This window comes from Onychomys torridus, chromosome 8 (assembly GCF_903995425.1).
Source record: "Onychomys torridus chromosome 8, mOncTor1.1, whole genome shotgun sequence".
NCBI classification, from domain to species: domain Eukaryota; kingdom Metazoa; phylum Chordata; class Mammalia; order Rodentia; family Cricetidae; genus Onychomys; species Onychomys torridus.
The window spans coordinates 48,425,637-48,450,360 of NC_050450.1; the positions used below are offsets into that span (position 1 = coordinate 48,425,637).

General features: G+C 54.8%; 2 protein-coding genes across 10 annotated transcripts in view; one reads left to right on the forward strand and one right to left on the reverse strand.

The window, feature by feature from the left end:
• Window positions 1-1,157, forward strand: part of Rai1 (retinoic acid induced 1) — a 101,926-nt gene extending 100,769 nt beyond the window's left edge. For all 8 annotated transcript variants that reach the window (XM_036195678.1, XM_036195682.1, XM_036195679.1 and 5 more), the window contains one exon: window positions 5-1,157. In XM_036195678.1, the coding sequence (XP_036051571.1) occupies window positions 5-19 (15 nt within the window). In that variant the 3' untranslated portion in view covers window positions 20-1,157. The remainder of the gene's footprint in view (window positions 1-4) is intronic.
• A 475-nt stretch (window positions 1,158-1,632) lies between these two features.
• On the reverse strand, window positions 1,633-23,186 carry Srebf1 (sterol regulatory element binding transcription factor 1). Of its 2 annotated transcripts, none has more exons than XM_036195687.1 (19): window positions 23,031-23,186; window positions 9,276-9,686; window positions 8,818-8,993; window positions 8,603-8,740; window positions 8,292-8,513; window positions 7,351-7,465; window positions 6,567-6,781; window positions 6,262-6,451; window positions 5,990-6,168; window positions 5,545-5,806; window positions 5,205-5,371; window positions 4,868-5,036; window positions 4,262-4,364; window positions 3,918-4,027; window positions 3,703-3,835; window positions 3,364-3,529; window positions 2,765-2,965; window positions 2,553-2,661; window positions 1,633-2,257 (listed from the first exon to the last, which is right to left on the reverse strand). In XM_036195687.1, the coding sequence occupies exons 1-19, from the start codon at window positions 23,119-23,121 to the stop codon at window positions 2,028-2,030; spliced, it is 3,387 nt and encodes a 1,128-aa protein (XP_036051580.1). In that variant the 5' UTR covers window positions 23,122-23,186; the 3' UTR covers window positions 1,633-2,027. The 2 variants fall into 2 exon arrangements, with proteins under 2 accessions (XP_036051580.1, XP_036051581.1); XM_036195688.1 differs by lacking the exon at window positions 23,031-23,186 and adding an exon at window positions 12,417-12,530.
• Between the last annotated feature and the right edge of the window lie 1,538 nt (window positions 23,187-24,724).

Here is a 24,724-nt window from a genome sequence, read left to right on the forward strand (position 1 = left end):
ACAGAGGCTGCCGTTGTAATTCCCATGTGGCCGAGCCTCCAAAGGAAGAGGAGCTGCGCCCACAGCCAGTCCTTGATCCCATCCCGGGTCTTGGTTCCGGCTGCTTCAGGCGCTGGCGTGACGCCCGGGTTGCAAAGAAAACCTGTTCCAGGCCAGACTTGGCGAGGGCAGGCCACCGGGCGGCTAGACCCGGGGCACGCGGCTTCGGGCGGGGTACAAGTCCCCTGCAAGTTCTGAAAGACGTGGCATGCAAGCTGTGCCCCCCGGGAAGAGGCCGAGGGCACTGCTGGCTCCGTGGACGACGTGGGGCAGGACCCAAGCCTTTCTGGAGAGGCCCGGCTAAGGGGGGACTACTGCCCTGGCCCCCTAGGCTTTGCCCAGGGTCGTGGCAGGCCTGGGCTCAGGCCATGCGGTTCCTGATGTGGGCTGGCCTGGGGCGGTGCCCTGTGGCTTCTGTTTGCCCCCTTTCCAGTCTTCCACCCCACTGTTGGAGCCCAGGCTGGAGGCTTGAGGAAACGCCTGGCTACCCTCTAGGCAGCCGTGGGTTCCAGGGACTGCCGCTCGCTCGGCTCGTGGGCGGGGACAGCGCTAGACTTCGTGTACAAACCTGTGTACCCCTCTATATATATGTTATATAGAATGTATATATGTTGGGAACATGCTCGCTTCTGTGTGTCGCTGCTGTGCGTCGTGTGCTCCACAGCACAGAGCCCTAAGCTGGCCTTGGCCGGGGTAGGGGCTACAGTGATGCCCCTACCTCACGCAACCACCATCACCGCCGCCGACACCACGGCCAGTCCCCACCTGTCCGTTTGTGTTCTCAGCTCTGTCCACGCTTCAATAGGCCTGATGCAGCCCCCCCCCCCTTTCCCTGCAACTTCCTGTACATATGACTGTAAAATGGTAAACGTGTGTATTATATCTGGCCTCGTTATATAGTGTATATATATGTATACATATACATATATATAATATATATGAAGACTGTAAATGTTAAGACAACTAGTGTTCTTATTAGTATATTGCTTCACACTGAAGATTGTGTGTATCGAGCTGTTTCTAAAAGATGTTTATTTTCCTTAAGAGTTAAAAAAAAAAAAACAGTCATTGCATTCAGAAAAAAAAAAGTCAATAAAGATACCACGATTGTTTTGGAAGTTTGCGGCCTGTGGATGCCGACCAGATTCCGTAGGGGGTTGGGAGTGGAGGGAAGGGCCTGGGGACACAAACAGGGATCCCAGACTGTGCTTGTAGACTTATGTGGTCTCAGGTCCTGACTGTGGTTCAAGATTTCACCAGGTGTACAAAGAGATGACCAGGAAACTGTGGTGCTCCAGACACACAGGGAGGCCATGTAGCCCAGTGGTAACAGGCCTCTGAGGTTTGCTGAGTCAGCCCTTAGCACCCCAGGACCTGCTGAGGGGCTGGGGGCAAAGGGACAACTGAGACCATCAAGACCCCTCAAGGTTGACAGAGGAAAAGTGGGACAGGTTGGCTAAACACCACACCATCCCATGGCAGACACCAGCAAACACCCCCTTACAGCAGATGGGAAGACTTGCTTCCCAGAGGACAATCAGGAAGGATGGCAGTCAGATGAGGCCAACATCTGCCTACCCAGATAAACAAAACTGAGGTTATAAATAATTTCACTTTTTAATTTTCTGTACAAAATTTCTCAACCTATGAAAATAAAGTTTGCAAAAGTCAAGTAGTACATGAGCCTGCTCAGGAAACTGGCTCAGCAGAATCTACACTATGTACAAGTCTCCCAGGAGAGGGTGAGAGCCTTGGGACAGGGTGGCCCTCTGCTAGGGGAAAGGTTCCTTCCCATATACAGGAAAAAAGCCACTAAGGTGCCTACAGAGCAAGAGGGTGGCATTGGGCCAGTGCAGCCTCTGCAACTTCTAGATCTGCCACTAGAGGTCGCCATGATCCCGACTGCTTGTCAGGCTCACCCTCTGGACGACCACAGCCAGTGATAAAGGTCCTTAAGGGCCTCGAATACTGGGGAAAGCGTCCAGGGTCTAGCTGGAGGTGACAGTGGTCCCGCCGCCCAGGCGCAGCAGCATCTGCTGGCAGTCCAGCAGTAGCCGATGATCGCCAAGCTTCTCGACGGTGCGCGCTGCCTCAGCCAGCATGCTCATCCGCTGTCCAGGGGCCGACAGGAAGGCGGGTGGCAGATAGCAGGAGGCCAACAGCAAGGCCTCGGTGTGCTCCCGCCATGTGGGTCGGGGTTCTAGGTCAGGTGCAACGCCTGCACATATGGATCATGTCAGGGGAGCAAGGCTTAGGTCTGTTTAAGGCCACACCCTAGGCACAAGGCATCTGACCTGGACAGGGAACGCCCAAGCACTATGGATGCCAGGGTCCTGCTCTCCACCCATGTCGGGTGCACAGGTGGGCTCAGCTTCCTCCCTATGACTAGCTCACAAATTGTCACCCCAAGTTGATTTCTGTAATTCAGCTCTCGGCATCCCTCATACCAGGCCAGACCACCCCCGCCCCCAAACGCGCACACGCACGCATGGTAAGCACAACCACCTCCTCACCTTTGCCACTGGAGCCCGCCCGCCTCCGCAGACTGCGGTCTAAGAGCTGGTGTGTACGGGCAGGACTTGCCCCCGCCATCAGCCGAGCTGTGGCCTCATGCACAAACACCTGGGGAGTGAGGGCAATGGCCAGTTCCAGATTTAGTGCCTGCTCTCTTGCCTGGCTTCCTGCCTCATGCCTCCCAGTGTGAGGTGAGGGCAGTGGGACTTACTCTCCTCATAGCAGGCCGGAAGCTCTGTGCCAATCGCCTCAGACTGCTCAGGTCCTGCTGGAAACCGCGAAGCTCCAGAGCAGAGGCCTGGGGTCCGTTGCTGGCACTGTGAGCTACCTGGGCAGAGGCTGGTGATTGCTGGCGCTGCCACAGACTAGTACGAGCCACGAGAAGTAGATCACACAGGAGCAGCTGCATGGCCTGAGGTGGCAAGTAGGGCAGAGGTCAATGGAGGCCCTGGCATTGGTAAGGGCAGAGAGTCCACAGCACCAGGGGCTGATCTGGGCTGCACTGCTGAGGCCCTGCACCCGCCTCACACATGCAATGCAACAGCAATTCACCACAGGTCCACCTTCTCTGGGCCACACGCCTACAAGCCCTCAGACTTCCCGACAACGGCCCCCAACAGGAGCTCTGCCCGTCTGCTCACCATCCCCTTCTTCCTGGTAGTAGAAAAATGTGGAGGCGATTCTCCCCAGGACTTAGCCTTCACCCAACAGAGGCAAGCCCACTCAGCACTATTTCATTGTATTAACTCCAAGTAAACTAGGAATGCACAGCCATGACCCTGGCTAGCCAGGTACCCATCTCGCCCTCACCTTGTCAATGGAACTGCCAGCTGGTGTAGTGGCTAGGCTGTCCCGCAAGCACCCACTGGCCTTCTCACAGAGGGCCAAGCTGCCTGGGCCAGATTCCACCTTTCTATGGTCCAGCAGAGCCCGGGCAGCCTTGAAGGAGTACAGAGCTGCCCTGGGCAGGGGTCTCCTATTGGGGCCAGAGCAGACATGGTAGGTTAGACCAGGCTACAGCCCCTCCCTGAGCCCTCCCATCCTGGTTCTAGTCTCCTGGGGCAGAGAGCACTGTCCTTCCCATACAGATAGTTAAGCAAAGTATGAGGGGCCCAGAACTGGGTGAGGAGGAGCTGGCCGGGCACTCACTCAGTCTCCTGCAGCACTTGGGGCATATGCTCCACCAGTGGGTAGAGGCGCTCGGCTGCCTCTCCATCCCGCCGCAGCCAGTGGACCACCACAGCTGTCAGTGAGGCCCACCACTTGGCCACTGGGTCTGTGCCTACAGAAGAGGGAAAGGAGCCTGACCCTCAGCCACACTGCATTGGGGCCTGCCAGGAGTCAGGACAGGGCCTGGAGCTCACCAGTGGTGGAAGCCATGCTGGAGCTGACAGAGAAGCTGCAGGCAGGAGCCCCGACAGCATCAGAACAGCTGTTTAGCAACTGCAGGTATCCAAGTGCGTCTGAGAACTCCCTGAGGCAGGAGAGAGCTGTCAGGACACACAGCAGCAGTCTCGGGGTTCTAGGTGACACTGGCTGCCCTCAACTCATCAGAGCATAGTCTGACCCTATGGCTCGCAAAATACCACGTGACAGAGGACAGCAGGGGCTAGAGAGGCTCTGAGGACACACACTGGCTAGCAAACAGCTTTGACAGGGCTTTCCTAGAGTCCCCGTTGGAGGGAGGGTCTTGCCTGGGAGTACGCACCTGTCTCCATCAGCTGCCCCTGGGCTGGGTTGAGCGATACAGCTCAGTGCTCGCTCCAGAAGATGTTCGCAGAATAGTCTGGTCACCTGGGCCAGTGGATCCACTGTGAGTAGGGGTGAACAGAGCAGAGGTTAGGCATCCCCCGCCTCCACAGTTCCCTTCCCACATCAATGCCTTTGTAGACTGGGGCCCCAACCCAGAGCCACGTCCTAGTTCCTAACAGACATGTGGACACTGATGTGTAAAGCACCTAGCTCCTGCCCTCTGAAGCTTGGGCTACTCTGCCGCTGCCCTGGAGAGGAAGGCTGTGCAAGAGCTCCACACTGGAAAGGAGAGCCTACTCGATCCCATAGCCACAGGCCCTGACCTCCTCAGGGCTCTTCCTGAGACCACAATGGGGTGGCCTGGCGTCTCCTCTCAAATCCACCCACACTGCCCACTGACCCATGCTATTTCCTGCTTCTAAAGCCCAGCAAGCCCTCCAACAGCTCCAGCCGCAGCCCCAGCCCCAGTGCAAAATAAGCAGGGTGGGTGAGGGCGTTCAGAGATGAGGGGACAGGGTCGTGTGAGGTAGGGACGAGGCATAAAAATGGAACGAGAGAGCACCTGGGTTCCCAGCCACGCTGTACAGGCTCTCCTGTGGCGCACCATTCACAGCCCAGTCCCCATCCACGAAGAAACGGTGGCCTACAGGGTGGCAGAGCCACTGCATGGCAAGAGGCACCGAGCCACTCTGTGCCAGGCAGGCCTGGCGAGCGTTACTCAGGAAGAAACGCTGTGGGGAAAGGAACAGGCCTGTGACATTGGCTCCAAGCTCAACCCAGCCCTGAGATGGGACAGCCCAGCTGGCCCGGAGCCCACCTGCTAACCGCTGCGACATTTGGAAGGACAGAGAAGAGTTTGCAAAGACAAGCACCCACCCTGCCCCCCTCAGCCTACTTACTGTCAAAAAGTGCAAGGCTCTTGGGAGACTAGTCTTGACCCTCAGGGCAGCAGCCACATAGATCTCTGCCAGTGTTGCCATGGATACAGCATCTCCTGCACACTCAGCCAGGTTCAGGGCACTCAGGGCCAAGTTAGAAGCAACAAGGTGTCCTCCTGTGTATTTCCCTACAAAAAGGCAAGTGTGAGGGTGGGAGGTGAAGGATGGATGGAACCCCAGCCACACCTATGGTGTGAGGGTGGGAGGTGAAGGATGGATGGAACCCCAGCCACACCTATGGTGTGAGGGTGGGAGGTGAAGGGATGGATGGAACCCCAGCCTAGCTCCCACCTAGTTATACCCATGGCATGCAGCTGGTGCAGCTTATGGTAGACAAGAGCCGCATCTCGGGCACTGGCACGTGCATCCATCCTCAGGCCACAGTCTCTCTGCAGGCCCCCAGCCTGGCCTGCCAGCCAGCGGCCCACCCAGAGACGCTGCAGCAGGTGGCGGATGAGGTTCCAAAGCAGGCTGCAGGCCAGGTCCAGGTTTGAGGTGGGCAGAGGCCGTCCCAGTGCCTGCAGGGCCAGCCACAACTGCTGAGCAGCCTGGGCAAAATCTCCCTGGAGAAAGGGTGGTCTCAGTAAGAAAAATGGCAGTCGGACATCTCCCTTATCTGGGCCCCTGGAGTCAAAGGAGCTCTGAAGGAGGGGTGGGGCAGGCTGGAGTATGGACAAAATAAAGGAGCACCCAGCACCTTCCAGGCTGAGCCTACCCTACTCCTTTCCCCAGGGCCAATCCCTTACCCGGGCCAAGTCCAGATCAGCTTGTTTGCGGTGTCTCCAGAAGTGTACAGCCGGGCCAGAGTGTGGCCGAGTCACAGGTTCCCCATAGACAAAGAGAAGAGCCAGGCAAGCCAACACTAGTAGTCCATTGGCCAGCCAAACTAGGGGTGGCAGCAACCACTGGGTCCAATTAGAGCCATCTATAGACAAAGGGAATGTCTGAGGACCTAGCTCCTAGGAAATCCGAAGTCCCAAATGTCTCTCTCAATGATATGGAGGCTGGCCTAACTCACCTCTGCTCTCAGCCTCCAGCATGCTGCGCCCAGAACTGTGGTGCACACCAGCAGCACTGGAGGGACTGGGGATGCCCCAGCCAAACAGCGAGGCCAAGGGGTTGCAGGTCAGACACAGGAAGACCAGTGCACACAGGGCCAGGCGGGAGCGGTCCAGCATGCCGTGGTTGTGCAGGTGTGGGGTTTTCACCTGCAGGAGGCAGGGAGGTGAGGGCAGAGCCCAGCTAGCCCCAAGGCAAGGGCTCAAAGCGGGAGAGACTGCAGGGCGTCTGGGAGAGGGAAGGAACCGTGCAGCAGAGTCCGACCTGGCTGTCGTCGAAGACTGGGCTGTCAGGCTCTGAGTCACTACCACCGCTGCTGCTCCCTCGGCTGCCAAGGGACAAGGGGCTACTCTGGGAGGGCGAGCCAGCATCTGAGGGCGGAGGGGTCAACGTCTCCATCACTTCAGCTTTCACACCCTCCATAGCCACATCTGGGCCTCCTCCACTGCCACAGGCCGACACCAGGTCCTTGAGTGACTCTACAGGCAGAAGGAACAGGGCTGGGAAGGGAGGCCGGGCCATCAAGGCCCCAAAACTTGGATAGTTCTATTATGGTCAAAACAGGGGCCAAGACCATTGTAGGGTACAGCTGATGAAGAGACGGAACAGGAACTGGGGTGGGGGGGTCAGTGGCACAGTGGAGCCAGAACCAGAAGCAAGGTTGAGCAGGGGTAGAGAAGACAGCATCAGTGTGGTGATTTGAGTAAGAATGGCCCTCAGAGAAGCGTGTCTGGAAAGCTTGCCTGCCCCATTCGTGGAATTGTTTGGGAAGGATTAGGAGGTGTGGCCTCGCTGGAGGAGGTGTGTCACACTGGGGGTGGGCTTTTAAGTTTCAAAACCCCACACTATCCTTGTCTCAACATATGCGCTCCCAGCTCCTGCTCCAGAGCCATGCCTGCCTGCTTCCATGTTCCCTGCCATGGTGGCCATGGACTTGCCCTCTGAAACTGTGAGCCCAATAGACTCTTCCCTAAATTGCCTTGGTCACAGTGTCTCATCACAGCAACGGAAAGGAAAGGAAGACAGGGAGAGGAAGGCTGGGACTCACTGCTTTTGTGAGCAGCACTCCGCAGGGTCAGATTCTCTTGCTTGAGCTTTTGGTTGCTGTGCTGTAAGAAGCGGATGTAGTCGATGGCCTTGCGCAAGACGGCGGATTTATTCAACTGCAAGGAGAGGAGGAGGGCTCAGCCAGCCAGGCAGACTGCCACGGGTGCAGAAGTAGGTAGAGCTGCTTCGCATCGTGGTTGCCTCAGGACCTTTGCACCTTCCTTCTGCCCAGAATGTTCCTATGCTGGTGTCTCCTAACTGTACCTACTGCTCAGGGCAGAGATAAGTTGTCTGGAGAATACAGACAGTGGTGTCTCACCAGCTGTCACTTCCACTACCTGCTCACACCTCCCTTACCTCCTGCAGCGCTTCAGTGTGAGACCCTCCTTGACCACCCGATTCACATATTGCTTTCACTCCCCTCCTGCTAGCCACCTTCTTCCCTGCACGTGTGAGAGTTGACAAACTGACTGCTTTTTAACCTGTTCAGTGTACATCGCTCCCGCTAGGGTATCAGTTCCTCCAGCACAGGATGCTTGTGTTTCATCACCAAGACATCATCAGAACGCCCAGCCCCCCACACACACCTTTTTAAAGTTTATTTAATTTTATGTGCACTGGTATGAGGGTGTCAGATCTCCTGGAACTGTACTTATAGACGATTGTGAGCCACCATGTAGGTGCTGAGAATTGAACTCAGGACCTCTGGAAGAGCAGTTAGTGCTCTTAACCTCTGAGCCAGCTCTCCAGCTCTGAATAGCCCTTTCTTTATGCAGGATGCCCTTGATAAAAATCTAATCAGGAAAACGGGACTGCCCAGACCCATACAAGTTGATGCAGGAAACTGTGACCAGGTTTGGCCTAAGACTACTTTCTGTTGGCTGACATGCCTTCCTCTTTCCTGCTCTCCCTGGTCTGGGTCTCACAGGCCTCTGGCCATACCTTTGCCTCGGTGCCCACCACCAGGTCCTTGAGCTCCACAATCTTGTCATTGATAGATGAACGGTAGCGCTTCTCAATGGCATTGTGAGCTGTACGCTTCTCACCACGGCTCTGAGCGGAGCCCAGGGCCTTGTTGCCAGCTGCCAGTCGGTGGATGGGCAGTTTGTCTGTGTCCACAACCAATGGTACTGTGGCCAGGATGGTCCCACCACTCACCAGTGTCTGTAGGGTCAGATGCATGTTGCCAGGTCAGCAGGTAGACATATCATGTGCAGCCCCCTCATGGTCTCCCTTTTGCCTGGGCTGTCTACCTGTAAGGGGCCTGCCTGCACAGCCGTGCCCTGGGCCAGGGTGCCGATGCCAGCCGCCTTCATAGTGGCTCCTGCATCTGTTTTTACAGCTGTCAGCAGCAGTGAATCTGCCTTAATGAAGTGTGGCTGCAGCACAACCTGGGTGGGAGGGACCTGGCCGTGAGTGGCATCCAGGCCAGACCTCTCCCATCCCCCACCTGGCCAGACCCACTTACTGGGACCTGCTGGATCTGTGAGGTCACAGCTGTTGTTCTAGGGACTGTTGAGGCTGGCAGCGGCTGCTGGGAGGCTGAGCTCTGGACCTGAGTGTGTAAGGAGACGGGCGAGACTCCCGGTGCCGAGGCCAGGGACAGGCCAGATGGTGGCTGGTGGCTGTTTCCAGGAAGGGTCCCTGCAAAGACAACGTCAAAGGCTGCTGGCACAGGTTGCCTTGCTTGTTTTTACCCCATCCGGCCAGTCTGTCTATAGGCTTCACAGAACTATCCTATGATTCCCTAGCAAGAGGCGCTGCCAATGTACTACCTTCCAGCTGGGCAACGGGGGAGGAACCACGCTGGGCCCAGCCCCAGAGGGCATCTCAACCCTGGACACCTGACTTCTGAAGGTTGGAAGCTTGTCCGCTAAGACCACAGCCGCTGCTCTTCCTATGTCTCCTCCCATTACCAGCCCTTACCTGAGAAGCCTGAAGGCAGGCTGGAGTACCCCAGCACAGGAGCAGGGCTGAGCTGCAGGGGCTGTGGAGGGAAGCTCGGAGGCAGGAGGGTCCCTGGTGACGGCTGGGCGGCTGGGGGCTGCAGGATAGTGAGTGGTACGGGCTCCTCTTTGATTCCAGGCTCAGGGGAGAAGGGGGGCACGGACGGGTACATCTTTAAGGCAGTGGATGCAGCCGGCAGAGGGGACAAGGATGCAGGGGTCACCTTGGGTTCCCCCAGGAAGGCTTCCAGAGAGGCAGGAGAAGACAGGTTCTCAGGAGAGCCGGCACCTGGGCTGGTGGGGTCTGTGTCTCCTGCCCCGCCCCCCGCATAGGGGGCATCAAACAGGCCGGGGAAGTCACTGTCTTGGTTGTTGATGAGCTGAAGCATGTCTAGGGAAGAAAACAACAATGAGTGAGGGAGAGCAGGGCCCGGGGGCTAGCTCCTGACAGGGCCTGCATCTCCTCACTCAGCCTTCCTCTTCCCAGAATTCTCCTTGTCTGCTTGTCCCACCTATACTTCCTGCCTGGCTACTGGCCAATCAGCGTTTTATTTATCATCCACAGCAACACATTCATAGCATACAGAATGATATCCACAGCACACAACTTTGATCCCAGCACTGGGAGGCAGAGGCAGAAGGATCTCTGTGAGTTTCGAGGCCAGCCTGGGCTACAGAGTGAGTTCCAGGACAGCCAGGGCTACATAGCAGAGTCCTGTCTCAAAGAAAAAAGTCCAGCTGAGGCAGTATCCTGAAACCTCACCTCAAGAGACAGGGGGAAAAGCCCCACGGGAGAACAAGAACTTTCCTGGGAATGTTGGAATGTCTTTCTGGCCTTTGTTTTATGTCCCTGGATTGGTGTTTTGTGTGTGCCACTGTGGAGCACGGAAGCACACATGATGAACACATACTCCAACACTGAACTACACCCTGGCCTGGCCTGGGTTTTTATTGTTGTTTTAGGTTTTTGTTTTTTGTTTTTAAATGTGAATATGTGTGCATATGTTCATATATATGCAAGCCCCCACACACATATGTAACTGGAGACTGAGGGACAATCTAGGAAAACTCAGGAACACAATCTACTACAAGTACACACCAGCACACTTGGATCTGGGGGTCAAAGTCAAGTCCTGATGCTGGCAAGTGCTTCACCAAATGGACCAGCTTCCATCCTGTCCTGTACCTTGCCACTGACAGTGGGAACCTTTATCTTCATGGGACATCCATTTCTTGTCCTTCCATTCAGGCACGTGCTTGTCTGTCTACACTGCATGGAAGACTTCAAGTGCTAAGTGGATGGTAACAAGCCCTTCAAGAGACCTCTCCTGCCCTTTCTGCTCCTTTACTGGTTTGTTAAAAGAACACATGCCCCATCTAAGACAGACATAGCCCTGTTATGCCCCAGCTGAGCACCAATTTTCCAATCTGTACCACAGGGCATCCTCACACACACAGAAGGACACAGGACAGAGGAGACTCTGTGCACAGGTATACAGAGACCCATGCCCACTGCCGCTCCTGGACTCTTCCTTTAAGGATGCTTAGCAGGGTTCCCTGCACATAGAACTTGACAGAAACTCAGACCACTGAGAATCCGGTGATGTCACCTACCCCTCAGTTACAGAGGGAGAGAGAAGTGCAGGGAGACAGGATGGCTGAGTTCCTACTCCTCTGGGAGTGGCCTAGTACTCCCAAACAGCAGCCAAGGCAGATACCGACGAGGGGCCATGTCAGGGAAGGGTCCTTATCCATGCTAGACAGACAGCAGGGTGAGTAGGTCTATGCCAGCAGACTGGGTCTGGGCCAAGCAGTGGGCCCAATCTGAGGCCACCATATTGATAAGGCAGGCTGATGCCCTATTCTACAAATGAAGACACTGAGCTAGCCTAGTTCTTGCTGAGTGACCACTAGCCACTATTTCCACTCAGGTGTACTCACCTGCGCTGGAGGCAAGAAAGGACACTGATGTTGAGGGCCACAGGCATGTAGAGAATACACAAGAGACTTCAAATCTAGGTCTACAAAAATGCCCAAGTATTGTTCCAGCACCTTTCCCTGTTCCACCAAAAAGCCAGAAGTAAAGCTGCCATCACTAACCCATTCTTCAGCAGAGCACACTGAGGCTTGGAGCAGAACCAGCTGCTGGCAAAGTAGCCAATCAATGTATCTGTGTGTTCTGGGCACAAACCCAAGCCCTCCTTGCAGCCAAGTAGCCTCGGGACCCAGGTCTGGCCATTCAGGCTTTGGTTTCCCTCTGTAAAAGCAAAGTGTTCTCTACCCTGGCTCCTTCTAACAAGGACTGAGACACACTCCCTGGCTCCACCCCAGCTACAGGCCCTCTTCCCCAGCTGGCAACTAGCACCTTGGCTGGCTTAGCCCAGGGCCCTCTCACCCACTCATGGAGGCCACCTTTTGGGTCACAGGGCTCTCTACAGCATCCATGAACACAACACCAGGGGCTGTCTCACTTGAACCAGAGCCTAGGCCAGTTGCCTCCTTCCACTGTGCCTCAGTTTCCTCCTCTGCAAAAATGAAAGGATTAAGCCTTTTGGCAGCCCTGCTTGAGGCTTTGCCCAACAGACCAGGGTATCAACACTGCCTTCCCTATTACTGTGGACAGAACAAAACAGGGTGGCAGGCTCAGCCTTCTGGATCCTTCTGGACGCTCCAGATTGATGCAGGTCATAAATAGTACTTTTAATCATAGGAATTTCCACCTCTCATGCCCACTTACCATTAGCCCATTTGCTAAAAGGGGAGCCTCGGGCCAAAAAAAGGAACACTGATAGCTTGGATAGCCCACCTTCTGCCTGGGGGATCCAAAATGCCTAATCAGGGCCACCAAATAGGTCAGACTCCAGAGTGGACAGGACACTGGCCCTCCTCTGTTTCTTTCTCAGGACCCTGCCCAGAAGGGAAGCAGAGATGTGGAGAAAGTTGTCCAAGCTCCAAGGTGCTGTGGCTGGTCTCTAAACAGGATAGCTAAACCAGGAGTGGACTGCCACCTCCGGACCCAAGGTGGTGAAGGGCTGTCCCGTCTCCTCCGTTAGAACACACCGTACTGCGATTCGCTGCAGAGACCCTGGCAAGTAAGAGTGCAGGGTCCTCCCCAAAGTACCTTCAAACGTGCAATCCATGGCTCCGCCGTCCGCGCCCCGCCCCTAGGGCGTGCAGGGGCTGCCCCGACTGCGTCCGCGCCGACTTCACCTGTCAGGCCCCGCGAGGCTTTAAAGCCCGCCGAGCGCCTCGGTGCCCCGCCCCTCGGGTGAGTGCACTTGGCCAATCAACAGCCGCGCCGCGCCCCACTAGTGCCCCGCCCACCCCCGACGGCGGCGGCTCGGGTTTCAGCCGGTGCTCTGAATGGGGCCGGGGTTACTAGCGGGCGTCCGCCTTTAACCGCATCTGCGCCAGCGCTCGCCGGGGTTACTGGCGGTCACTGACGTCCTAGACCTTGTCGCCCAGGCACCACCCCTGAGAAGTGCCCGGGTCCAGGATCCAGACAGCGGCTGGCTCAGATCCTGGAACCTCTGTGTTCCCACCGCTGGCTTGCACACCATCCTGAAAGAGCCTGGACCATTTTAGCCTCAGTTTACCCACTCCTGGCCCTTCATCAAATGGCAGCAGCAAGAGATGATAACACTACAGTCGGAGGAAGGCCAAGGGCTGCCTTTAGGTGGTGGCAGCTAGTGGTCAGGGGCATCCAGCTAGCAGAGCAGCCCCAGGATGAGGCCACTCATTTCAGGGAGGGAGCTGATGGTCCTAGACCTGGATTACTCATGAAACTGCCTTCAGGAGTGAGCAAGGGAAATCCTACCTCAAATCCCACATTCAGCAAGTCCTGACCTCAGCTCTGATGTCCATAGGCTGGGTCTGTGTCATCCCTCAAGGTCTCACAGGCCCCAGTAATCAACAAATGAATAATGACTCACTTTTCTTGTAGCATCTGAAAAGGCCAAGAGGGGACCCAGTCTCTGGGACAGAGGGAAAGGCAGGGGATACTGAGGGGGTGCCAAGTCTGTTCCTGTCCCTTGCTGACAAAGGTAAAAGCTCTTTCATCCACATGCAAACATACGTGCGTGCACACACACATACACACCGCCACCACCACCACACCAGTACTGGCCAGCAGCCTAGTGCCCAGTGAGGTCTGATTGCCTAGTTGGCAGACCAGGGACTCACATAGCCCAGGAGAGGGCCAGTCACCAAGTCTGCTCATGGGTATTAGGAGCTGGAGAATCCGTGGCCCATCTCTCTTTTCAGGAGCCTCAGTGGGAAAAGTCACATGTTCCTCTCATTCACCTGACCCTCTTTCTAGATCCTTCTATATAAGAGGTTCCAAAGAAAACCCAAGTCTTTTTTAGCACCGTTCTGCCCAGTCTGTGAGTGCTTGCGAGTCCGTACTCCCCAAATAAACCAAGCGCACCTCCTAGGAAGGATTCTGACCTTCCCCAACTTAAAAACAGGTAGAGTCCTGACACCTAGGGACACTTTGGGCTGAAGCCAGGTATGCAGCTCCCCAGTGCTGACCCTAGTTTAGTCTGTTTCTTCTGAGTTCTGAGTCCTGAATACAGAAAGACTTGCAGGCGAGGGACTCACCTAACAAGACACTCGGTGCAGGTGGTGCCAAGCCTCTCACCTCTGTGTTGTCCCTATCTGGACACTTCGGGGAGGAGGGAAAAGACAGGGCTTGCTGTCCCCAAGAGTGGCAGGGCTCAGAAGAGGCTTTCAGGAGGAGGGACAGGTGTGAGCCAAGCCTAAGAGCAAGCTTGTGGGTGCGGAAGCCTTAGCCAAGTGGTGGACCAGGGGCAGGCCTGGCATGGTGCCAACCCCTATCCCCGCTCTGGCCTAACCTCCATCTCACTCCATTCTTGAGTCTGGTCTGTTAGCCCGTATCTGTAGATGCTGGTGGCCAAGGTAGAGACTGTGGGAAATGGGAACTCAAAGCCAGCTTAGCAACCTCCTTGCGGTGCATCAGAGGCAGACCAGCCTCCACTCACACAGCTTCCTGCCCCGATTCTGCTCCTCTCCAGGGGTGGCAACTCTGGGAGAACAAGTTTATAAAGCACCTACCCACTCAAAAAGGTCTCAGCAAAGGTGGTTCCCTTCACAGCCACTGGGACAGGCTAGAACTGGGAAACTGGACAGTGAGTTGTCTGATAACCAGTAGTACTGTCGGCAACCCTAAGCACTTGGTAGGTTTTTAACATTTATTTTAAAAGGGACTAGCAGGGCCCCAGAACTGAGGCAGAGGCATTGGTCTGCAGACCTGAAATATGTCTTCCTTACCTCACCCTAGGAAGGACTAGGATTCATGGTCTAGAAAGGGGCATCATGGTACCCAGACTGTGCCATCAAGAGACACTGAATACTGGCCTGCCATAAACATGCACAGGCTTCCTGTTCCCACACATGTTGTGAAGCAAAGGACAAGAGGAGGCCCAGACTCAAGCCTCACTGGGTTCAGCTCCTCCCCTTCCTGCACCTTTCCAGGCCTGATCTCGACTCTTCCCCTCTCAGGCCCTGATCCTATCTGACTTCAACAGGAAGCCTGGAGCCCCAGCTGCCCCTCCCCAGCAGTACCTGAGGTCCATTCTAGATGTCTGCTGTGTGTCAGCCACTTGCCTGGCATCTGGGTTAGCTAGACAGCACAGAACCTTGCCCTTGGGGCATTTCCATTCCACCAAAAGAAACCAGCTGCCCACATGTGCGCCGGGGCGGGGTCGGGGGGAGACAAATGGGGAGTGAGAACACATGACAGAAAGGCTGGGCAAGGAAAGCCAGGCGCTTCTCAAGACTACCTGAGGAGATGACACCAGCATGCAGCCTGAATAAACAGGGCCACAAGGGAGGAAAGAGTTCTCTGGCCAGAAGAAAAGGCAAACCCAAAGACCCCAAGATATTGCAAGGCAGGAGTGAGGGCAGACACAGAAACCAGTGGCTGGGGGTAGGATTGGGGGTGTGTTGGGACGTCAATGTAGGCTGGTCTGGCTGAGCTAAAGACATGTCACCTACAGGGTTTGCAAACCGTCCCATGCCATGGAAGTCGGACGAGAAGGGTATCAAATGGAAGGGAAAGTGGCAGCAGCACCTCCTGGGGAGGCCATGTGACAGTTCCCCACCTGGTGGAGCTTGCAGGCTAGAGGATGGGGCTGTGGCTCACTGTTCCTCCAGGCGCAGCCTGCCCTGTAGCTCCCCAGGCCCTTACTCCTCAGAACTCCCTGGCAGGCACTCCGGTCCTTGGCTGTCATATGGGTGCCAGGGCACAGGGGCATAGATTGCCCTTTGTGTATGCAAAGGCCCTGCTCCAGGGATTAAGAGAATGTGGTTCTTCCTGGAAGGGGATAGGCCACATACAGCATGGTGAAACAGTTACCCCTGAGCTCAGGGCCTCTCCCCAGTGAGGACACAAAGGTCCAGAGGGGCCAAGAATGCGAGAGCCCTCACAAGTCCAAGGAAGATTATGAGACTCTGACTCAGTTCTGCTGACCCACGAGCCTACTTGGTTGCCAATCAGTTATAGCATGAAGTGAGCCCTGGGCCAACCAGCCTTTAGTACCATCACGTACGCAGAGGGACAACACAGGGGCCCAATCATTTGGAACACCCACCTTACTCAGCAAGCAGTAAGCAGAGGGGCCAGGGAAATGGCTCAGCAAAGTGTGTGCTGTGCATGCATAAGGACTTGAGTTCAATCCCCAGCACCCACACAAAAAGCCAAGTATGGGGCAGGGTAGAGAGAGACAGAGATAGAGAATCAACTGGGTGTGGCAGCCAATACTTATAATCCAAGGGCTGAAGAGATGAAAAAAGATAGATCTTACTGGCCAAACAGCCTGCCTAATTAATTTATAAGTTGTTACAGGTTCAGTTAAAAAAAAATTCTGTCTTTAAAAATTATGTGGAAGGGCTGGAGAGATGGCTAAGCAGTTATGAGCTCTTGTTCTTGCAGAGGACCGGGTTCAGTTCGCAGCAAGCACATGGTGGCTCACAACCATCCTAACTCCAGCTTTAGGGATGAGACTCCTTCTTCTGGCCTCAAGAGGTACTGCACACACATGGTACACATACTTACATGCAGGCAAAGCACACATAGGTAACAAAATGAATCTAAAAACATTTAAAATACACTTTAATTATGTAGAAGAGCAAAGACACTCAACATCGACCTCTGACCTCTATGCATCTGCACACACATACATCTGTGCACCTACACACACACATCCATAACAGATACATACAAAAAAGAACTGAACACGGTAGGATCTGTGATGGGGGCCACGAAGACTAGCACCACACTTCAGCCACCTCACCCCGACCCCTGCTTGTCTTTAGCCTTCAGCCTGCAAGTCATTCGGCTTGCCTGTTTTCCGAAGGTGTCTGTCTTAGTTAGGGTTTCTATTGCTGTGGAGAGACACCATGACCATGGCAAATCTTATAAAGGAAAACAGGTTCAGAGGTTTAGTCCATTATCATCATGGCGGAGAGCATAGCGACTGGGAGTATGGCTGTGTGCAGGTAGACATGGTGCTGGAGCTACAAGTCCTACATCTTGATAGGCAGGTAACAGGAAGTGAGCTGTCTCACTGGGGATAGCTTGAACATATGAGGCCTGAAAGCCCACCTCCACAGTGACGTACTTCCTCCAAGGCCACACCCACTCTAACAAGGCCACACCTCCTAACAGTGCCAATTTGGGGCCATTTTCTCTCAGACCACCAGTGTCCCACCATTAATGGCGTCCTGCCTTAGTCCAGGCTGACCCTGCCAGGAATGTCCTTCCTACTTTCAATTTTGTCCACATGGAAAACACCTGTTCTCTCCTCCAAGCTTGCTCTGATGTTAACTCTGACTCTCCCCACTGTCTAGACTGTTCCACACAATCCCAGCACATTTCCCCTCTGCGGAGGGGACTGAGCTGCAGGCTCTGCCCACTGCCCGCAGGTGAGGACAGCCTCAGTAGGCTCCTGTTTGTTTCCCTTTGAAACAGAGTCTCAGGTAGGACCCAAACTTCAAGGATGACCTTGAAATCTTTTTTGGTTTTGGTTTTTGAGACAGAGATCCACCTGTCTCTGCCTCCTGAGTGCTAGGATTATAGGTATGTGCCACTGTGCAGGCAATTTCCACTGTTCCTTAGGATACTATATGTCTGGGCCACCAATGCTTACCCTAGAGCTGTGGATCTGACATGCTGCCCTATGTGACCTTGGGCACAGCAAATTAATAAGACACTAGTTAGCTAGAGCTGGGAGTCCAGAACACATGCTGGTCAGACTGGAGGCAAGAAACAGTCCAATGCACCGGCAGTTGTTCCCAGGCTAAGTAAGTCCACATAATTCTCTATTCAGGGTTATGTTAGCCTGCATGGAAGCAGCAGGCCACTGAAGCATGAGGATGACTCTGAAGAGGTAAAGCCATCTCTACAGGGTGGCCAGCACTGGTTTCTTCATTTTTATGCACTGGGAACTGCTTAAGAGAGCCAGAACTGTGCTCCTAGGAGCTTCCAGGGCTTGCTCATGTGCTCCAAGGCTTCCTCGTCTCTGAACAGGAGGCTACGTCTGTGCAGGAGAGTGAGCTGCAGGCACTGGCCCTGCTCTCCCTCAGGTGGTGACAATCTTGGCAGGCTCCTCTGCCACCTCTTTTGGATGGATCCAAGGCTATGGGACTTGCATCACAAAAGGATGGTCAGTGGCTGAGGTTTCTTCTAACCTCAGGAGATGCCAAGGATGGGGCTTGCTCTTCAAGGCAGGGTGGGGGCCCCTTACTGACCTGTCTCTCATGCAAAAAGACAGAGCCATTACACAGTACTCACTCAGAGCTTGGAACCACAGCCTGGAATGTTCTGGAAACTTCCTGTACAGGCTCCTTGGATAGTGACTGCTAACACTTGCTGAGCAAATTACAAAAGGTTTGGGTGCTGAGTCCATGTTCTAAACAGTGTAAGAATAACTGTAGGCATTGTCAGAATGCCTGCTGGCCCCTGGCAAGCTCGGCTGGGCCCCAGAGAGTCAAGGAACCAAATTCTAGTATTGGATCTATTACAATGATAAGAACCAAAATGTCAGGTCAGGCCACTTGCCCAAGGTCTCTCAGGAGGACTGGGTGTGAAAACGCTTGGGTTCCAACCTTCCAGCTGTAGGGAACCAGGTGTGGATGGCCAGATGCAAGGCCTCCTGAGAAGTGACTGGGGATGGGGGAGAGTATCTATTGAGGGGGAGGATGGCCAGTATAGGTTTCTCCAAGGAAGTAAATTCTTCGAATTGGGATAGACCCCAGCCCTGCTCCAACCCCCAAAAGCTCCAGATGGAATGGACACCTGGGGACAGCTCTGACCCCATTTCCCTCTCTTACTGGAAGGGAGGTCCCCACCACCACCTTATGAAGCAGTAGGCTGTGGGTTGCACTTGGCCCCAATCAATCTCCAAGGTCTGAGTATAAGTCAGGGTACAGCTCAGTGATGTACGAGCCTCTGGGATCTATCTCTAGCACTGAAAAATAAATAAATTAACTAATTAAAAATAAAAACTTAAAAGGCATCACCTCAAGCATGTAGCCAACAGCAGGCAGCCACTGTTCAGTCAGTAAAGGACCTAACCCAGGCCACAGTCACAATCAGGTAAAGTCTAGGTCCTAGGCTCACCTGGCAGTGACCCCTACTTGGAACTTAGCCTGGTCACTTGGGAAGCTGTGTCCAGCTAAGTAGTACAGGGTAAGAGGTAAGGCCCAGCCACCTGCCTCCCCGGAACCACCCCTCGCACCGTCCTGTGGTTCTCTAATTTGGGCCTCTCAGAGCCATTACTGCTACTCCCCTGCCTCCCCCCGCAAAGGGAACTCCCAACCCTGTAGTTCACAGAGGTTGGGGCAGTTTCCCCAAGAGCACCAGTGCACTGGAGAGCTTTCTGCTGCCCTTACGTCAGACAGGTTGGACACAAGGGCCTGATGGGCAGAATGTTGTTGGGTTTCACCCCCTGCCCAGGGACTCGGGACCTGCAGACCGGCAAGAAGGGGTACTCTACTGTCCTGGCTAGTTTTACATCTAGGGCCAGGGCCATCTGAGAGGAGGGGGCCTTAATTAAGAAAATGCCTCCATAAAACCCGACTGTAGATAAGCCTGTAGGGCATTTTCTTTTGCTTTATCCCTTCCTTCCTTCTTGTTTTGTTTTGATTTGTTTTAGACAGGGTTTCTCTGTGTAGCCCTGGTTGTCCTGCAACTCACTCTGTAGAACGGGCTGGCCTCAAACTCAGCAATCCACCTGCCTCTGCCTCCCAAGTGCTTTTATTTTCTTTTGTTTGTTTGTTTACATTTTCTTAATTAGTGATTGATGAGGGAGGGCCCAGCCTGTTGTGGGTTAGGGTACCCTGGTGGTCCTGGGTTCTCTAAGAAAGCAGGCTGAGCAAGCCATGGAGAATAAGCCAGTAAGCAGCACCCCTCCATGGCCTCTGCATTGGTTCCTGCCTCCAGCTTCCTGCCCTGCTTGAGTTCCTGTCCTGACTTCCTTCAGTGGTGGACTACGATGCAGTAGTGTGAGCCCAACCCTTTCCTTCCCAAGTTGTTTTTGGTCATGATGTTTTGTTACAGCAACAATAACCCTAACTAAGATACCTCCCTTGGGCTGTACCCGGGAGGGAGGGAGGAGGGTTCTGGGTGGGTCGGCACAGTTGAAGGAGGAGCATCTTGGCAAGGTCTTAAATGCCACACTGACACAAGGGTCCTTTATTCTGGGAGCGCTGAGAGTTTGTGGAGAGTCGGCAACCTACAGGGAATCCCACACCGGGACCGGCCAGTGGCCACTCAGATGCTATTTTCTAAGGAGTACTTGTCCTTGGTGGGACTAGAGACAGAAGACATCCACTGCAGGAGTATGGGTGACAGAGCAAGTGGTGTCTGTCCCACAGTCAGTGCAACACAACAAACCAAAAAGCTGTGACAGACAGCTAGGTCTATCAGACCGGCAATGTGGCTGTTAACGCTCTCTCTTGGTAGGAGGGGGAAGGTTACATGTTGGTCTCATACCTGAGATTCCTTTGTTACTTTTAATAATTTATTTATTTGTATTTTATGTACACCAGTGTTTTGCCTGCAGGTATGTCTGTGTAAGGGTGTTGGAGCCTCTGGAACAGGAGTTATAGACAGTTGTGAGCTGCCATGTGGATGCTGGGAAGTGAACCCAGGTCCTCTGGAAGAGCAGTCAGTGCTCTTACCCACTGAGCCATCTCCCCAGCCCATTACCTGAGATCCACTACTTCCTCTTGCCACTTGGCGGCATGAAATCTTGGGAGGCTGGCATATACAAGAGGTAGGTTACCCGAAGGGGTGGGGATAGGGGTGTGGCTCCAGATATAAATTTCTAAAGGTCTTCACTAAGCTGGAGTGAGACCTGGCAGTGACACATCTGTTTGGGAGTCTGCAGGCCCCTCTAACTCCTCACCCACACCAACTGCAGAGGTGTGAATAGGAATGGCCCCCATAGGCTCATAGACTTGAATGTTTGGTCATGTGGGCATGGCACTACTTGAGAAGGACTAGGAGGTGTGGCCTTGCTGGAGTAGGTGTGGCCTTGTTAGAGGAGGTATGTTGTTGGGGGTGGGCTTTGGGGTTTCAAAAGCTCGAGCCAGGCCCAGTGTGTCTCCTTTTTTGCCTGTGGATCTAGATGGAGAACTCTCAACTACTTCTCCAGCACCATGTCTGCCTGTGTGCTGCCATGCACTCCCACGATGATGACAATGGACTAACCCTCTGAATTGTAAGCCAGCCCCAGTGAAGTGCTTTCCCTTATACGAGCTGCCGTGGTCTTCCCAGCAACAGAACACTGACTAAGACACCAGTAAACTCAGTAAACTCACTGGTTCATGAAGCTGGACTTCGATGGACTCGTTTCTCGAGTCTGTCACACTGCCCTAGGGAGCGTCACACAACACTGGAACACAGACAGAGACAGTGTAAGACCAGCACAGGGAAAGGGCTAGAACTCAGGAGGGCTTCTCAGCAACCCACACTGGCCCTAGGCTACACATACATCTTGGGTCAACTGACAGAGCAGCTCTTGGGGAGCTGGCTCTCACAGGCCTTGGGCCCCTGGAGTTAGTAGCCGGTCTCAGGCTAGAACTATGGCTGTCGGCCTCCTCTGTCCTGAGTGGGTGCCACCAGTTTCCTGGCAGTCACCATCACAGGTTCCTCTCCCAAGCCCCTAGCGACCTGACACCAGAAGCAAGGAGGAGACAGCTCATCTGGGGGGGCGGGGGAGGGGGGGACGACGATGACACGACAGGCAGGTGACAGGCAGTGGTGGCTGGCTCCTCCTGCCACTTTCCAGTCTTATGACCAATGCTGCTCTGGGCTGAGGGAAGACAGCTGATGGCCAGCCTCTTAATCCAGCCTTGGGAGCCAAGGGTCCAGGCTCTTGAGCCAGCAGCAGCCTGGGTCTGACTTCTGGCTCTGCCTTGCTGTGGCTGCGTGACCTTGGACAAGTCCTTTACCCTGTTTTGTTTTGTTTTGTTTTTCAGTCTCTCAGCTGAGAGAGGGATTGTCAGAAGGATTTACTGAGACCCCAACACAGTGCCTGCCACACACACAGAGTACTTAGTAAGTGTTGGCTGTCCGACACTCTCCTTCTCCTGTCCCTAGTCATGACTGGAACTCAGGCCTGCCCAGACGTCTTTCAACCTTCATTCTTCTTAGGTGACCCAACCTTCTAACTTGCCTCTTTCCCCAGTTATAAGCCTACTAGAAGCTTTGACAGCACATGTGTGTCTCTGATGGTTCTCCAGCCTCCGGGACTCAATGAGGACCTTAGGCACGCGTCACATCCAAGATTGTGCTTCACATACAAAACAGCCTAGGTATCTATCAACGGGGCGGGGGGGGGGGGGGGGCGGAGTAAATGAGGACACAGCCTACTGTAATCCCAGGGCCCCACTGTAGTTTATAGATAACACACATTCATGGTTGTCTGGGGTAGAGGAGGGCCAGAGAGAAGCAATGTTTTGAGACCGCTGATGACCACCAGAGTTCACTGAGAGGTCCACCTAACATGGATACATCTTATAGCATGGAAGGTTTGTTGTTGTTCTCCCCAACACATACCCACCCCAGTTGGCAGTGGCTGTGTTTGTTGGAGATGAATCCGGCTGGGCAAGTTCAAGTGATGTTTTAAAGGCTCTAAGTGGCCTAGGGTGTGGCCCAGTGCAGAAAGCCTGTTAATATGTTCTAGGTCCTGGGTTACTGCCCCAGAATCGCAAAATTGGAAACTATTTTAGAGAGCAGCTGTGTCCTGTCAGCTCCCTGTCTCACCCTCACCAACTCCGACTTAGGTCCCGCCTCAGGGGCCTTTGCCTCCACCTTGGCCTCCGCCTAGAAAGAACCTTTCCTCGCCGGTGCCGAGCCTGCCCCTCACCTCTAGTGCACCTAAAGAGACCACCCGGACCTCTATCCAAAGTAGCCAGATGCTTGTTCGCCAAGGTGCATGTAAACATCCACTCGGGGGCTTCCTTGGGGATTTTGGTACACCCAAGAAATGAGAAAACCCAGGTCAGCCTGTGAACTGTACACAGGACCCGGCCTGGAATTCAGTGGATTCTCAGCGTGTCCAGAAACCAAGCCCACGGCAGCCTCGAGAGCGAACTCTAGATCCGAGGCACGCAACTGCGCAGTGCGCAGGCGCAGAAGCTCCCGGCTAAGTGACCTCCCAGGACACGCGACCCCGCACAGGCCGCGCAGGAGCCCCGGGCCACGCACCTTCGATGTCCGTCAGCAGGGCCGCGTCCAGTTCGCACGGCTCGGCCAGCGCCTGTTCCAGAGCCGCCTCGCCGAAGGGCAGCTCGTCCATGGCGCCGGCACCCGCCAGGCTTCGGAGGAGGCCCGCCTTAACGAAAAGTTCCTGGGAAACTAGCTTCCGCGGGCGGAGCCTCCCAGGCGGAGGGCGGGGCTTCCCGCCAGGCCACGCCCACCGGCCGGAGTCCGCGAGCTCCCGACAACTCACCTAGCCGGTTCAGACCACCTGCTGGAGCTTAGTTTCCCCGCAGCTTCCCTCCTGCGGGTGCTCAGGAGGGCCTCAGCTTCTTCAGCACCAAGCAAAGGGGCCCAAATGGAAGCCGCAGACCTAGCCCAGGCATCATTAGACGGAAGGGCTAGGGAGAGGGGCCGGCGTCGGGGTGGGAGCAGAGAACAAATCGACTTGCGTCCAAAATACAGCTGTCACAGACCTGTGGTGTGACCTCAGCTCTGCCTCTCTGTTTTCCTCATTTGTAGCAAGGCTCCAGGGGATCTATGTATGGGCTGGCTGAGAGATTAGTGGAGCTGGGCATCCGAGGAACGCAGCCTGTGAGATCGTCCACCTTCTCAGCGTAGGAGCCTGGAAGTGGAGAAGGGTCCCCAGGCAGAACCTGCAGGAGAGGGAGGCTGCAACTTCTGAACCTGTCTTAATCCATATTGGTCCCACTGTCGGGGCAGAGAGGACCCTGAGGGCCAGTACTCCTAAAGGAAGACTCTGGTCTCAGGGAGACCTAGAAAAAGTGTGGATCCCAAGGACAAGCAGCGATTCTGTAACAGGGGCCCAGAAAACCTGAGCCCAGCTGCCTAGATCATGACCTAGGGCCAGGCCAGGCCAGCAGCCTGACTGAGGACTGAAAAATGGCTCCCGGGCTCTGGGCCTTAGGGCCAGGTAAAGCAGGGGAGAGAGAATAGGTTCCTCTGGGGTGGACTGAAATAAACCTTTCTGGTCCACAAGCATCTGCAAGTGGAGAGACAACAGAGCGTAGGAGTCAACCAGGGAGCCTCGGAGAAGGTCAGGATCCCCGGCCACCTGGAGCTGCCATGCTCAGACTCCAGCTACAGGCTGGGTGACTGCTGTCACCTCCCAGCCAGTGGAATGAGCTGTCTTTGGGTGAGGAGGGATTGTGTGTCTGGTTTCCACTTGGACGCATTTTGCCCCTCTCCCAGCGTGGCTGCTAGAAAATGAGTCAGGTAGGTGCCCAGGAGCGGCTGGGACCATGAACCACCTCTCCCCGACGCGGACCCCTTGCTGTGGGGCCACTCTGCCATGTCCCACCACCATCGGAAAGACCCAGGAGTTTGACAGTTTCCTGGAAACTCAAATAGCCCTTCCCAGTCAGAAGAGTGAGGGTCTTCAGAGGCCAGCTGAGCTAGTACCTCACCTGCGTGTGTGTAGACAGCCACTATGGCCGTCTCTGCGGAAAAGGGCACAGAGTTGGGGGTCATCACAACAGATCTGCCTTCTTCTGGGAACTGAGCAAAATATATATAGTACACATTCCGTTGCTGCAGGACTGCGGCAGCCGAAGACCAAGTCAAAGACCTGTAGCCAGGACTAGAAAAGCTCCCTGTGGAGCAAAGCCCAAGGTGGGAGAGCGGACCACTTGCCGCAAACCTCCGCTCCACGGGTGGGTGTGCAAGGGCAGCAGCCAAGGGGA